A 16,535-nucleotide genomic window follows, 5' to 3' on the forward strand; every position below is an offset into this window, starting at 1 on the left:
GAAATCTAAACCTTTCTGTCAGTAAGCAAGCACTGAGAAGAACAATGTATTATGCAAAATCAAATATGAATCATTTTGCAAAATCTGATTTTTAAGAGGGTACAGGCACTTCATATATTATTCAAAGAACAGAATTGTTCCCTTACCTATCATGCTATATTTAGGACTTTTTTTATGATGGAGAAATAAAAGAGATGAAAGGATGGGAAAAAAAGCAGCTGCAGAAAGACAAAGGGAGGTTTACTCCTAAAGAAACCAAGCAAAGTTAAAGTGTCTCTGCTAATGTGAGGTACACAGCTATGGACCAGATCACGTCATGAATTATTCTATTTCCTCCTTAAAGGTCAATTCCTGGAATTGTGTGGCTTGCCAGGAATTTCAGTTTTTACCTTAACAGAAATTAACAGAGTTCTAACTCTTCATCTTGCAAAAGGATGCCTCTCCATGCTCTACAGCAATAAACATCAAAGATTCAAATGTGAACTCCCCAGTGTATTGCTTTTGACAGATAATGCTCTTTAGATAAAAACTTTCCTTCTGTGTTCGATTTTCGAGTAGCCACGCAAGCCGGGTACGCCGGGCCCGGCCGTACAGACCGAGTGGTGCCACCCGGGAACACCGACGCCCCCTCAGCGAGGCTCCCCCGCCCACCAGGGCACGGCCAGGGCACACCGAGGGCTCACAGAAAAAGCGGGGCCCGCGACAACTCATCCTCACGCAGCGCCGCTTTCCTCGCCCGGCATCTCCGACTTCCGCCGCCCCCCGCCCCGGGTGCCGCCCCTCAGGCCTCGCCCGAGCAGCGCCGGGCACGGCACGTGCTCAGCCGGCCGGGGGAGCGGAAGGCGGGAAGCAGGGAAGAAGGTGCCGCCTCCCGGTCCTGCGCGGGCAGCGCTGCCGTCTGTGGGCGCGGCGCCCCCACCCAACCGCACCGGCCCCGGCCCCGCCGAAGGCGGGAAGAGGAGGGCGCATGCGCGCGGGGCCCGCTGGCGCGGCCGAGCCACCCTGCTGCGCACGGGCGGGAGGAAGGGGAGAGTGGGTAGTTACGTGATGACGCTCTGCGTGTCGCCAGTCGCGCGACCCACGCAGTCCGTCGGGCTTGTGCCTCCTCCCGGGCCGGTGCGCTCGGGGCTGTTCCGAGTGGGGGCGGGCGGGGCGAAGGCTTCCTCCCTCCTCCTCATCCTCCTCCTTCGCTCCCTCCTCCTCTTTCTCCTCCTCCTCCTCCCTGGGTCCCCTCTCCGAGGGCCCGGCCCCTTCCCCCCGGCGGAGCGGGGCTGTGCGGCAGCGGCGCCTCCTCCTCCCGGCCGTGCCGGACAATAGGGGCGAGCGCGGCTTGTGTCTCACCCAAAGCGGCCCCCCCAGGCCAGCCTCGCCTCCATGCGCGGCGCCGGGCAGCGGGGCTGACAGCGGCTCCCGCCAGCGGCAGCAAGGCCGAGGGAGCGGCGGCGGCCGCGGGCTCCGGGCCGGGACTCGCCGCCTCGAGCGCTGACACAGGCGTCCCGCTTCGCCGCCTCCCCCTCGCTGCCGGCGGCCGTTCCCGCCGGGCTTTGGCGGCGGAGGACAAAGGCCCGGGGCCCGGCGCGGCCCGGCCCGACCCCCCGGGGAGTGCGGGGGCGGTGAGGAGGCGCCGGGCCCCCGCGGGGTTTCGCCGCGGGCTTCCCCCCGCCGTCCCGCTGCGGCGAGCCCTGCGCAGGCAGGTGCGGCGGCGGGCGAGGCCGCTGCCCTGCGGCGGGTCGGCGCACGGAGGCTTCTTCAATGGAAGTATGTTACCAGCTGCCGGTGCTGCCGCTGGACAGGCCGGTGCCGCAGCACGTCCTCAGCCGCAGAGGGGCCATCAGCTTCAGCTCCAGCTCCGCGCTCTTCGGCTGCCCCAACCCCCGGCAGCTCTCGCAGGTAAGCACCGCCACCGGGCCCGCCGGCTCCCGCTTCCCCGAGGCAGCGGGGTCTGCGCCGGCTCCGCGTCCCGCCGGTCCCCCACCCGGGCGGGCGGCCCCGCTCCGTTCCCGCCGCGCCGCTGCCGGGCGCCAGGCCCTGCCTTGGGCGGCAGCAGGGGGCTGGCGGGGTCGGAGAGGTGTGGTGGGGGTGGGCTGGTGCCGGAGCTGCCCCTGAGAGTGTCCGGATCGCGGCGCAGGGGCGAGCGAGCGGCCTCCGCCTCCCGCCTCGGCCCAGCCGCCGGTCGCGCCTTCCCCGCCTGCTGCCAAATACCGGTGGCGGTGACGAGAAGATACAACGTTTTATAGGTTTATGGCCGGTTATTGTCGAGGTTATCTTTTTAATATTGGTTGTAATGCGAGCTGTGAACTCCTTGCGGTTTATTTCCAGAGCCGTTGAATGATTTGTTTTTTTCTGTAATTTTTAAACTAGAGATTTTTTTTTTTCTAGGTTTTTAGCTCGGACTTTCTTTGAAGGGTCTAAGTTTCCTATGGGGTTGCCAAAAACTGCAACGACTTTACTGAAATAATGAACATGCACTGCAGTGTTTTATTTGGGATGCTAAGCTATTTCTCCCTCCAACTATTAAGACTTGGCAGTCTGTCTAGAAAGAGACAAAGATCCTTGGCTTTTTAATTTCCACAGTATTGTTCCTTGCCCACATTACATCAGAAACAAAATGAACTATACTGTATTTTGTTTCATCTCATCGTGTTGAAAATACTATAAAAAGGGTCATTATAACTCTCAGGACAAAAGGGATGTTTTTCTTGTAAACACTACCCTAAATTTCTGAGTATGTGTTAGTATGGTTTCCCAGCAAACAGTGATACAATTATATTGTGGTGGAATTCCGTGGAGAAAATTTGGGATTATGGTGGGAAGTCAGCTGGTTTGGTCTTCTAGGAATTTCCTATAATGTCTAGATTGAAAGGTCTGTTTCAGTGCTCTGAATTGTGTTGTCCTTGCAGAAGATGCTGTCTTTGCTCCTTATGTGTGTAATACTCATTTTTTGTTGTTTACATTTTTGAGGTATCTTATAATCTTATTCTGCTTTTTTTGTTACTTGCTCCGCTTCATATGTGTGTATACAGAAAATGTAGAGGTGCTAGTTTCTTTTGTCTTTGTTTGTCCCTGGTTTGATAGCAATGAAGCTTTGCATGTGTGAGCGCTTTAGGCATGTGTATATTTGGGAAGGAAGAATCAACAAAATATTGTTTCAATGACCACGAATTTGAATACATATGGAAATAATTATTAGTAAGCATATAAAGATTAACATGTGCTGACAACTCTCCTTTCCCTGAGTGTGAATGTAATAATTGACAAAAACCTTATTTTTGTGACCAGTTAGTTTTCCACTAGCAACTGTGTTCAGATATTTTCCATTTGTAGTGCGTGATCTGAGTTCTGCTCGGGGATGGTGAATTTTCCATATGTAAAAGTCATCTTGAATATCGAATCTAATTTAGCACGTTTTGTCCTATGCAAATGAATAAGAGTCTCTCTTGTTTGAAGCATTCATGGTCTTTGGGGAAAATGAATAGGCAAGATGGGAAAGGTGATAAATTGTATTTATTGCTTTTCTGTGTGGTCTCCAGAGCAGGTGATGCATAAGTGTGTCCAAGCTTATCAAATTAAATAAGTTACTGACATTTAAGTTTTTTCTTTTTATTATTTTTTTTCCCCCAGCTTTTAAGCTTCTCAATGGATTCCTTGTTTTCTGACCAATATACTGCAGGTATATTAGAGTGAGTCACAAGGAGAGGTGCTTAATACCTTACAGAAAAGTGAAAACGATATGTATGCTTGACCAAGTAGTATTTCCATCATGTGAAACAGAGAAAGAAGTTTATGCTTAAACAAGAGGGAATTAGGATATTTACGTGAGGAAGTCTTCACTAATATTGGCCAGCTGATTAGAGTACAGCTGTGTTTTGTTTCCTCTACCTTTTTTTTTTTTTTTCTTTCCCTGCAGTCTCCTCCAGGTAATACAATGTGAATGTCTGCCAGACTTGCAATCACAGGCTGGTGTAAATGACAGACTAAGAAGCTTCACCAGTGAGATTAATGATTATGTGTAACTTCTGAACTTAACTTCAACTTGCAGATCTCCTGGAAGGCTCCTAGTACTGCAGTTCCATTGTTGTTCAAAGAGGTCTGAGCCCTTGCCAGTCTGTTGTTTTCAGTCTTCTGCTCAGGCTAGATTTGAGCAATAGTAACTCTGGAGGTGTGTATTAGAAAAATCAAGAAGCAGGTACGTGCAGACAGCATTTTACAGTTAATACACACCTGACAGATTTTTATTAAAAAAGGTCTCGAAAAATGAATTCCCACTTATAGATTAAAATTGAAGTGATTTAGGCATAAGACATTTCAGGCTTATCCATTCAGCAAGGAGGTATTTTACACGGGAAACACAGGTGAGACAAATGCATCCTACATTAGACATAGCATTTAATTGTGACAGTGCTAAGAAGGCAGATATTTATGTGTTTTAATACATTTAGTGAAGTTTCAATTTGATATTTTGTTGAAGTTTCACTAAATGCATTCAAAATGGGCTGTGTGTTGCTTTTTTAAAGCTTAGATAAGGCGGTGCTGGAAATGACCTCAAAAATTCTGGTGTGCTCCTCTCAGCCTGAGGAAGGATAAATTGTACTTACAGTATTATTACCAGATGTTTGTCTAATCTGTTTGCTTAATCTGTTTTTTAAGATACAGTCTTATGAGATGCGGTGAGCTGACATAACTCATTATTGCTGAAGGTTAAAGTCCTGACATTGGACATGTATTATTTTATTTCCTTTGTGCCATCTCTGCTTGTCAGGTGTTTGCTGATTCAGTTCACTAAAACAGCAGAAAACTAACAGAAGGAGGAAACTGGGTAGCTATCTGCCATCTATTTGAATAAAATTGACTTAGTGAACTTATTTCAGAATTTATTTACAGAATTTATTTATGTCAGAATTTATTTACATGAAAGGATGGTACCATTAGGTTTTTGAAACCCATAGAAATTAGGCAATCTCGCTAGGCAACTTAACAGTTAATAGTGCCTAACTGTTCTTGCCATAAGAGAATTCTTTCCTAATACTGATTTTTAGATCTTCATTGTGGTGGTTTACACCTGTTAATAGCCACAGTAAATGTAGAGAAAAGCTTATTCTTTTTCTGTTTGCAGTTTTCTTTTATGTATGAATTATTTCCCTATAGTCTTATTGAATTTCAAAGTATTAAAAGCAGAAATAGTAAAAGTGACATCTGTTACCTGGAGGTTATTTGTGATATTTATTGTTCAAGTCCAGTCAAGTGAAAAGCTGCTATTGTGTGGGTTTATACAATCGTTAGAGTTAATAATTGTCTTCGAACATGAAATAAATGCTAGTGTTAAAAGCTGTTTTTAAGGGCACTTTAATGGGTAACTGTTGGAATGACTAGGACATTTCACTCTGGTGAGATTGAATTTAGGTTCCCTATGAGATCAAGTGGATGTTAAGTAATACCTTTGATTGCATGTTTAGGCTATTCATTCCAAATGTTACAAAATGATGGTTTTAAAATTAAAGCGGAGCTTTCAGAGGACAACTTTGGATTCTTTGTCTCATCTTGTTTTTAACTTGCTGATAATAGTAGAAAAAAGGGTTTCTAAAACTGTCTGTACGTACGTAATATGAAAATTTCTAGTCTGATTATTTTTTTTTTATTTTGAATGAATAAGAGTTTATAATGAAAATTACTTTAAAAGTGTAGCTGTGAGTGCTTTTAGATTGTGTCGTGTGTTACACAAGCCCCCCAAGTTGAATTGACATAAACATATCAGAATCAGAACGAAAACTTCGACCTAACCTGCTATTTTTCACTAATTTCTGTCCTTCTACCTTGTAACTGGTTCTGCACTCACTTCAGTGCCTCCAAAAATGGCATCAGTACTATTATACAGTATCTAGTATAATATATAATACAATAATAATATATAATATCTAGTATTATGTCATATCTAGTAGCAGAGTCTGAATAGAAGGAAAGACCTAGTTTTGGCCTTTCTGTCCTTAAATGCTTGAAATAGATGATGGAAAAGAAAGATATCTCCTAAGAATGAAACTGCATGAAGAGAGAATGGAGCAAATAATAGAATACTCCATTTGAATGTCAGAAATACAGGCTCTAAGATGCCACCTGAAGTACCAAGTATTACTGTGTACCAGGTAGTACCATGTACTGCTACCTGGTATTTGATAATCTAGGTCATGATCCCTCTTTATTGCATCTCCATTTAATGCATTTAAGCAGCAGAGCATCATGCTTTGTGACTCTCCATGTTATATACACCTGAACTGTAGATCCTGCACATGAAATCCTAGGTTTGACTTGAAGAGGATGCAGTGGGGAAAAAAGTCACTAAGAACAGCTGGAAGCGTATTGCACTTCAGTGAAAGGTACATGCTTCCCCAGCATCAACCACGTGCTTTGACCACCTTTTGCTGTGTATGTCCTCTTTTCAGTGTTCATCAGCTGATGTGATCCAAACATGTTTTGCGGTGCTTGTAGCATTACGAGTTACAAGACATAGTTGAGAGGTGTATTTGCACAGTCTGAACGTAGGCATTGGTCTTTAATCCCACAGTTGCACCTTTTTGCTGGTAAAAGTGTTTGCATGACCTATTTTTCCCTTACAGCCGCTCATTTCTGCTCCTGTGTTTTTTCTCTTAGTTATGTCAACTTTTTTTTTTTTTTTTTGATCAGGTTATTTTTCAGCCCTGGCTGATTCACAGGGCAGTTTCACAAATTATTGTGCCTGTTAGTAAGGAGGAAGCAGCACACGCTGCAGTGCTAGAGCAGGGGTAATGAGCAATGGGGAGACAGAAGGAATGCCTTAGGTTGGCCCTGCTATTGAATGTGGAACCTTACCCCAACCCCCCTTCTTTTCTTATGCGCTATTTTTCATATCTTTCCTTCTATACCTCTCTAATCCTCTCCATCAGTGTTTCTCAGTTGTTTGCTCTTCTTAGCTTTCTTCTGCTATTTCCTGTATCTCTGCTGCATGAATAATTAACAAGTTAAAATAATGAAGTAATTTTCATGATGTGATTCCTAGCCTCTGGAATTAATTCTGTGTGTTGCTGCTATGCTTGCCATTCCCTTCATCTTGTATTTATTGTGTCTGGTTGCTGAGATTGCATCTATTCATATGAGAGGCAGAGACTGACTCTGACTCTGCGCACAGCACAGACAAGTTCTGTTTGGGGATTTCATGAACTACAGTAATTTTATGTAGCAGTTTATTTTTAAAATGCTCTCTGAGTTTTATGACCAATTAACTTTTTTCATGTGTTGTGGTGTAAAGCAGCATTGGTACTTTCATTCTGCAGAAGGTCATAGCAGCTTATTTCATGGCTTATAATTGACTGTGTAAGATGTAAGCAGAATAGTAGTTTAAAGTCTCCATTAACTAGATTGTCTTAAATCACCAGAAGTCAATTCTTCTATGTCCAGATTGTGTAATAGTATGTTTTGTGCTTTGTATTATATTAACCTAAATTTTCTGATGCTATCTTTAAAGAGAAATTGGTTTGAAAAGAGAAACTGTAGCTATGTGCCCCTTAAATTGTGAAATATTGAATTTTAACCGAAAACAATTTTACAAGTCGGCATTTGTATACGAATATTCAATATCTTATATGAACTAATAATGTAGTAATGTAATGCAAATACAGGTTATTGGAGTTAGAAGTGTTTTGTATGACATGTCTGTTTCAGCAGCTTTTCTTTAAAAGAACCCTGTATTTGCTAAGTCAGGTGTGGTGTTTGTTTTTTTGGTTTTTTTTTTAAAGTCACTTGAGAGAAGTGGTGGTATCCAAATTGGGTTAATTCTGAGTCAATATGGTAATATGCTCAATTATAAGATAAAATATAGAATCATTTTGGTTGGAAGAGACTCTCAGGATCATCGAGTCCAACCATAATCTGACTCTAGCACTAAACCATGCCCTTAAGAACCTCGTCTAAATGCCTTTTAAACACCTCCAGGGATGGTGACTCAACAGCTTCCCTGGGCAGGCTGTTCCAATGCCTGACAACCCCTTCTGTGAAGAGTTTATGATAAAAATTAAGAATTATGAATTTATGATAAAATTAATTTATAATAATTTGAATGATTATACAATGAATTTACGATAAAAATAATGTATTTTTTTTGACATTTCTCTTCTACTGTTTTGGCACATGGAAAGTAATGTTGAGGACATCTGCAGCTGAATCGTTATTTCTTCAGTTCTTTTATTTTCTGCAAAGCCTACGGGGAAGAGCCCTGGAAGTAGTTAGAATGGTGATTTGTTAGAACAGTTCTCTGTCATATCAATAACCATTGGCTTATTGTTTTCTTGTGTTTCCCTAATCACTCAGTATCTACAAGTTTCTGCTTGTTTTCTGTTAAAATTGTAAGTTTCTGAATATACTCAGTCATTTTCTAGCGTAGAGGATATCGGATTCATGAATGCGTCTCCAGGTCCTGCCAGGTTATGGCTCACATATAAGAAACACCTTTAGGATCAGACCAAACCTGTTTTGTTTGCCTTTCTTCAAAATTCAACTGATCTGCATGGAAATAGTGAGTAACTTTGCAGCTCAAATTAGATTTTTTTTTTTTTTTTAATTTCCCAGAAGTGTGAAACAAAATTAACATGGTTGTGCTTTACTGTGTAAATCTTTAAAACACACACACACACACACATCAAGACTTTCCACATGTGAATTTGTACAGTTGGATGTCTAAGATACAAGTTCATCTATCTCATGATACAATTAAAGGAATGCAGTGTATTCTTTTAGCTATAATTACCTTCTTTGTAAATTAAGGACTGAGGATGGGTATGCTAAAAACTTGAAGAGTTTGATTTCAGAAATCGTATAAATAATGCATTTAGTGCAAATAGTCCTTTGTGTGCATTCACAGCTAAATGAAATGTTCAATTCTACTTGAGAAAATTCTTTTGTATAAGCAAATACCAATGCTTGGTGTGTGCATACACATGCACATAGGGACCGCGAATTGAACATAGACCTCTCAAATTCCAATTCAGTGTTACACACAGAAACCATCACGGGAAAACGTGGAAGACTTTGTGTGTTTCATTACATGTGAAGTTTTCATCAGTTTGTTCCAATTATGTCATTAACAAGTAACTGCAGTGTAAATAAGCACCCCGTGTAATCCAGCGAGGCAGTCTGCCAAAGACAAAATATTTTATTATAAAAATGCAGTTCTGGAAAACTGGATTTAAAGGTTAGTTGGGGACTTGTTTATTTGTATGATTGCATCCTAGGTGTATTGTAAGGAATTCATAGCCAAATATTTTGTTTTCTTTCTGGTCTGAAATAAATTTGTGGCTGTTATCTCACCTTCCCTGCCCTCCTGCCTTGCATAACTTGAGAATTTATTTCTGTTACAGCGGTCTAACTCCTGTTTTCCTCTCACTTCCCCCTGCTTTGTACATCTGTGATACAGCAATCTGATGTATTATCTTCCTGACCGCACTCCCACAATAATTATAATGGAAGTGATTTCTGGAGTCTGCTTTTCATTGCAGAGGTAGAGGGCAAATTCTTTTTTAGCTGCTAGCTGAAAGTGTGAAGGAGCCAGAATTTGCAGCAGGCCCTCCTTTGCCTGCTTGAGCATCAGAAAGAGCATGCTGCAATGAGAATAATGAGGGTGGCTCTGTATTAGCAGAAGATTTTACTGTTTCTCCCACTCCTTGCTGTCAGATGAGACAGGTGGAGAGAAGTAGGCTGTTTCCTCTCCCAATATTTTTTTTTCCATAGCATACATAGCTGGAGGCTACTCTGACTAGTAAAATTGGATTTTTATTACTTGTGAAATACAGCCTGTTGCCCACTTTGGGGCAAGGGGTCAATTCTGTCACAAGGGAAGATGGAAACACAGGAAGAAAGTACAGTAAATAATGGGAAGCTTGAGGCTTTAGTAGGTGGATCAGCCTTGGTACAAGAAAGGTTTAACATCTTTGTGCACAGACTCTGTCTAATGTGGTGGTTTTTAGTTGTCTTAGAAATTGAGGTACAGTGTTGGGTTGCAAGTGATTTCCTGAGGGACTCAGTTATCTAGATGAGAAAAAGTTAACTGTCTTATACAAAATGCTCTGTTTTTAATAGTATGGTCTGGTAGTGGAAGGACCGTAGCTGTCATGGCAGGAGTGACACTGGCCTGTGTTATTTCTGGCTTTGTTTGTAGGTAATACAATCCATATATTGATGTTGCAGTTGATGACCTGCTTAGGAGGTGTTGTATTTAGCCAGGCATGAACTAACATTTCTGTTTGTTTGTTTGGTTTTTTTGTTTGTGTTTTTTGTTTTTTAACTTTTCAGTAAAGTTCCTGTGCAACAGTAATCTGAAGCGGGTACGTGTGACAGCGTGGTCCTGTCAGTAGTGCCCTGCCTTAGTTTCTCTTGTGAAATGGTAAAGGCCTGCAACAAGTTTTCAAAAAGTCTGGAGTATTTACATTTTCTTGATCTGTGGAATCTTAGACTTCAGATTTCAGCAACTGCAATAATTGACTGGTTTCTGGTATGAAGCAAAGAAAAATCCATACAGTTTCTTTTACAGCTGCAAATGTGGTGTGAGACTAGTGAATATAAAGTGTCTGTGCATGGAAGTAGAGTCGTCTTTGTTCTTATTTTGAGAGATCTAGAGAGTAAATTTATGGAGTTTTGTTCTTTCTTCTGTTGTAAAGTCTGAGCTGTATTTCCTTTAGCATGGTGACAATAGGAATTTCTTCACTTTTCACTGGACTTAATATATTTAATCAACTTTTCCTAGCTTGTTTTCATTTAGACCAAATAAAGTGATTACATTTTGTCCAGCTAAACATCTAGTATTTAACCCCAAAATTGTGAGGGGAAATGGTAATTTTATCAATTGCCTGAATTAAAACAAACAAGCCCCCCAAAACCCCAGCCAAAACAAAACCAAAATAAACTTGAGCTTTTTGCCTTTTTAATCATATCCTAAATACTTTTTAAAAAAAGTCCCAATTACTTTCCTCCTCCTTTCAAAAAGGATCTTGTTTTTCTTCTGAATATAGTCACCTGCTTATATCTTTTTCACTTGAGATTATAGTGGGAATTTTGCAACCTGCCATAAATGAAGGCTAGAAGTTAAGGAATTTAGTACCCGTAATTTGCTATGTTTAAGTTTTGCTTGCAGGGAATGCGTTTGGTTTGTACTTGGTGATCCCTACTGAGTTCTAGTTTTTTTTTTTTTAAAGAGGAGAAAGGCCTCATCTCCCTAGGAGAGTTGAATGGTTGAAGCTATGGTTGCTTTGGTGTTTTTCATGTCATATTGTAGCATTATTTTTGCCAGTGCCTTCCAGCTTGAGCTGAGGCCTGAAAGGATGTTTTGTGCGTTAATAAGAGGCTCATTGGTTAACATTCTTCGCCTACCACCTTTTGATACAATAGAATGTAAGTGAAATAATCTGTGCGCTAAAAGGCTAATCCATTTTCACGAGCTTTTCAGGAAAGATGATTTGAAAGGATTAGTCGAGAAGTTATTATTCCTGATTGGTTTACTAAGTAGGAAAGATTATTACGACTAATGAAGTTTTAAGACTTTTTTTGGTTTATCATTAATACTGTGGTATTCACATGAGAACATAGGAAAGAGGCTATATATTTAAAAAAATCTGGTGGTATTGAAACCAATTTGGGACCCAGGCAGTCAGGTTCTTCTCTTAGGCTGAATGTGGCAGAAGATCTGGTTCGGGTAGGAGGAGGCAAAGACCAATAAGCTAAAGCATACATATTAAGCTTGTTTCTTAATGTAACAATACACATGTTTCAGAAGGTTTTTGTTTCTGACACTCCTCAAATTAAGTTTGCTAAAGTTAAGTACAATGGGGTTTGCATTTACTGTGTCATGAAAAATAGGAGAGCAATTTCTTTAATTCTAACTTGTTTGACACTGCTGTGCTTAGTGCTTGGGGAGGCGTGATAGTTGATTATTGTTGACTGGAGCCATAGTTTTTACTACTAACGTTATTTTAAACAGAAATTATTCTTTTTTTTTCAGAGAGGAATTTTATTTAATGTCTGCAGTCATGATTCCAAGGTTAAATGCAAACAGGAATGCTTGCACAGGACCTGCCTTTAGCTGCATTATCTTCTTTTGTGCTCTGACCCTGCAGAAAGCTGGTTCACTGGGTTACAGCAGCAGAAAGCCCTTTCCTTTTTGTAGCAGCAATTTTCTGCTGATTTGGTTCTTGGCTTTTTGCAGGACCCTATGAGTGTTGGTGCAAGGGCAGGAGCAGGGACATGTGGTCAGAGTCAGCATGGTGTGTGGCACCACTGACTCCAGTTGTTTCCTCCGCTGCAGTTGGAGGAATGTCCAGGACAGCTGACAATTCTGTGGAATTGTTTCACTTTCTCCCCAAACAAGAGTGGGCTGAATAATTCCCTGGTGGTATTCAAATTAACTAATGCACTGTATTCTTGAAAAAGCATTGCGCACCCTGTGTCTCATACATTAGTATTCACGTAACTTCAGAGTCTGTAATTTCATTTTTGTTAGATGAGTCCATGCTTCTGTGTTTTTTCATCTATTGGATAGATGTGACTTGGTAAAAAGAACATTTGAAAAGGGCTGTTTTTAACCTTTGAACAAATGCTTGATAAAGTACATGAAGTCAAAAGAATCTCTATTTTTTCCTCTTCCTGTTAACCATAAAACATCTGATTTGGAAAGTGAGGTTAATAGATTTCTTCAAAATATGAAATTTTGGGTTTGTTTTTCTCATGTGTGAATAGTACATTTAGAAATAATGTAGAAATGAAAAGTTATTTTCATGTGAAACTGAAAACGTCTTCCCTTCATTTTTCACTGGAAGTAGCTATGTTAGAGTTTATAAAAGAAATGTGTTAGAATGCGAGGGTCAGTCCTCTCTTTTGTCCTTGGAGAATTGCTTAGAATACTTAAAAGGCTTGCTAGTGTGTGTATATGTATGTGGGTGTGTGTGTATGTATATGTATATGAAAATAAATATGTAGATACGTATAAAAATGTGGTAACTGAATAAGAATATGGTGGGTGCTGCATAGATTCAGAAAAGAGAAAAAAAACAGTTCCATTGTACTGTTTGCTACCATGTCCTGTGTCCAGCAAGTCACAGGGCAAAATCATATCCTAAATGTATCAATTTCTGGAAGATTTGTTGCTTTCACTTCTTCTTTCTAAGTAAGAAGGTTATACTTATTAGATTACTAGTGTTTATCATTTGCAGTAAGTTTAGAAGCACTTGGTCAGAATGAATGATGAAGACTCATTGGTTTTATACTGTTGTACGTGCTTCAGGATGAAGTCAGGTAATTGTTGGAATTGTTCTTTTTAGTATTTTTTTTTTCTTTCCCTTTCTGCAGATCTCTAGATATTTGGTATCTCCTTCAAACTTTATAGAGCTTGCCCTGAATCCTGTCTTAGACCCAGGACAGTCATACTGTAATAGCTGTTCTCTGTGTTACTGAGTTGCCAAGTCAAACAAATTTGAATTGACTGAGTACATGTGTGCACAGTTGTTGAGCCATCCATTTCTGCTGAATTTAGTAGAGCACACAGTATGCTGATTATGTTGAGTGGCAGAATTATTTTGAATCCCAGCCTGAAGTGCATCCAGTTCTGTGGAGGCATTTGTGGGTGGGTTCATTAGTGGCCTGTGTGGAACCCAACCCTTGTCCTAGAAGTGCCTTGAGGGAGTTTGGATGCCATATGCTGGTCTGCCCAGTGCAGCCACCATGAGAATGTTTGTAGGAACTGTCAACATACAGGAGATACAGCAGATACTGCCTCAGCTTCTCTTCTATCATGATCCAGCGAATGTAAGTGTATTGGCTTCCATTTCATGCATGCTGGCATTTGTGAGAATTGATAAGCAGTAGGTGATTGTTCTGCAGATTAAATAAAACTTGAAGATGGAAAAAGTGATGTGTGTGGGCATCCTTTCTTAGTAGCTACTCATGTTTGCTGTAGAAGATGGTGTGTAAAGGTCTCACCTGAAGTTTCTTCTGTAATATCTGTGAGAGTGAAGAATGAGGATTGACTAAATGCAGTGTATGAGAGTTGTGCCACCAGTGTCTTCTGGGGTTTGTCCCCCTTCACAGAAAGTGAAGACCAAGTAATTTGTGTTAAGTGCTTGATGGCAGAATACTACCGCTGCGTTTTGCGAGATTGTTTTGAAAGCAATATGGTTTTGTTTAATGCATTCATTGATCCCTATCTCGTTCATCTGTTGTATTTTCTCACCTCTGCTGCCTGGTTTGTGGCATTGCTTTCTTCACATTCTGACATGGTGGCCCAGGCCCAGATACAGCCTCTTAAACCCTCTATGAAAGTTTCAAGTGTCTTTATGGGGCCCAGTACTTCACTTTACTCTGAAAGTGCCAATGAAAATGAGTTTGGTAAATAAAGGAAATGGATCCATTGCAAAAATATGGATTATTTATTGTAATAAATTGTAATAAAGTTTTCAGTGGATCTCTGCTTTTTATTAATTCCACTGATTTCATTGCTTTGAGAAAAAGAAGGAAACTACTCTGGTCAGGAGGAGAAAGCTGTGGGCTTCTAGGGTTTCCATGGACACCTGGGCTTGTGTGTGTTGTCATGTAATGGTGTATATTTTCATCCCTGCTCCTCATAAAGTGATATTCTTTGTTGGCTATGGGACGTGCCACTAATTCTCTGCAGGGGATGAAAAAAATGTGCTACAGAGAGTATGGCAGCGCCTACACAATACAGAGAGGCCTCTGGTGAGGCAATAGTTGCTGAGTTACGGTTTCCAACATTGAGCTTGCTTCTCAATTGCTTCTTCAGTGTTTCTGTATCAATTTTCTCACCCTTGTTGAAACCATATAGTTGCCTTGAGCACTGCATGAGCAGTGAGACAGCTTTTACTCTTTTATTGCTGTGGTCTTTTAAGCCTCTCCTGAGGCCTCACAAGGATGTGAACTGCTTCATGTCCTTTTGGTCAGTCATTTTGTCTCATAGATGATATAATTATCTGTACTTATAGTTTGGGTCCCCTGTGCTGCTGCTTTGCCTCATAATTTCAGCAGATCTTCTGCCTGCGTGCCGCTCTGTGATACAGGGAGCTGTGCATTTGGGTTGTGCCTAGTGCATAATTCACGGGCAGTCTCAGCAACCCTCTCTTGCTTTGGGTGGGTACAGGATACAATATGAGATGTAAGAACTTTTGCTATAATGGTGGAGTGACAGTGTCTTTTGGAGCATGGTTGTTAAAAGTGCTCAGAAATCGGGGAAGAGAAGTAGTTGTTGGTTAGAGTTGAAGTGATTTAACTTGAAAAAGAAAGGACATAGGGAAAGAGAGGCAATCCTGCTTTTCGAAATGAGCCTGATTCTATTGAGTGTTCAGATGGAGAGTATGGTTACAGTTTATAGTTTCTGTAGTTTTTTTTTTCCAAAATGCTATTTTCCTTTGACTATGATAAGCCTTCTGACCACCCAAGTCAACCAGCAGAGAGTATAGGCCTGAAATAGTTTATAAAGGGGGACTGTGAAATATGCTTTTGTCCTTAGTCAACAATTTAGTGATTGGAAGAAGACTAACAGGGAAGCTACTAATGTGGGTTAATTAGAACCATAACAAACAGAAATGATTCAAAGTCAGGTTTCATCTCATGAACAAATTGACCTGGCAAAGGAATTAACATCCTAACATTGCAGTACTTTTTAAAATACCTTCTTTTTTATGTTCAGTCCCAGGTATCCTGCAAGTTTTTACTGTTTTATCAGCCCATGGTCCAACATTTTCTAGTTCAAGAAAGAGAAACACATTAGTGAACAATTGGTGCATTCACAATGTAATGTTTGGGTTCAACAAAATAGGAGATTTGCAGTTCTGAAGGCATATGTAGTGTTTGTATAGTTAAAATGGATATTTAGTGAAGTGATTGTTATTTAGTTTTAGAACGTGCAGATCTAAATAGTATGTGAGTTTCACCCTACTTAAATACTTTTTTTTTTCAGTTTACAGTTTTGAACTAGATTTAAGTAGCTAGCACACACACTTGGCTAAAATGTGTTAGAAATTTAAAATGAAGAAAACCCTCTCAGCACTGTTACAAAAAATAATGTTACAATAAAATCAGGAATTAAAACACTGTTTAACCTCTGCTCTAGGGCTAAGGAATTGTACAAGGACTATAGGTGAGATAAGAGACTTTGTTATCTCTGCCGTAACAACAGCGACTGCTCGTGTCCTGTGTGATCTGGTGGAAAGGCGCTGCTGAACTGTCCATCTCCTCCAGTATCTCTGTTCTTGTGGCAGCTATGCAGACACACAGAAGTGTATCCCTTCCACTGTTTTTGGAAGCTTTCCTCCTTTATGAATTCCCTCCCCAGGTCTTACAGGCTCTTTGATCTACCATAGAACATGATAGTTCTACTCCTGTACTTTCAAGGGAAAGAGGAACTAGTGCTTAGGGGAAAAGGGTCGAATCAGTCTGTAATCCTTCACACTGATGTTTGATGCAGAAAAGGGTTGAGAATTAAGACATAGAGGAATATTCTGGGGTGCAATGATGCA

The 16,535-nt window shown here is 41.1% G+C and overlaps 1 protein-coding gene across 4 annotated transcripts in view; it reads left to right on the plus strand.

Annotated features, from left to right (window-relative positions):
* Positions 1-1,078: 1,078 nt before the first annotated feature.
* PDE7A (phosphodiesterase 7A) overlaps positions 1,079-16,535 on the plus strand; it is a 78,785-nt gene continuing 63,328 nt past the window's right edge. The window contains exon 1 of one of the 4 annotated variants that reach the window (XR_014183178.1): positions 1,079-1,890. Coding sequence is in view for 3 of the 4 variants with exons in the window: in XM_082043880.1 (XP_081900006.1) it covers positions 1,753-1,890 (138 nt within the window). In the remaining variant the exon portion in view is untranslated. The remainder of the gene's footprint in view (positions 1,891-16,535) is intronic. The other 3 variants (XM_082043880.1, XM_082043877.1, XM_082043879.1) reach the window with 3 other exon arrangements.

The sequence above is a fragment of the Streptopelia decaocto genome (genome assembly GCF_964273445.1).
Source record: "Streptopelia decaocto genome assembly, chromosome: 2".
NCBI lineage: Eukaryota > Metazoa > Chordata > Aves > Columbiformes > Columbidae > Streptopelia > Streptopelia decaocto.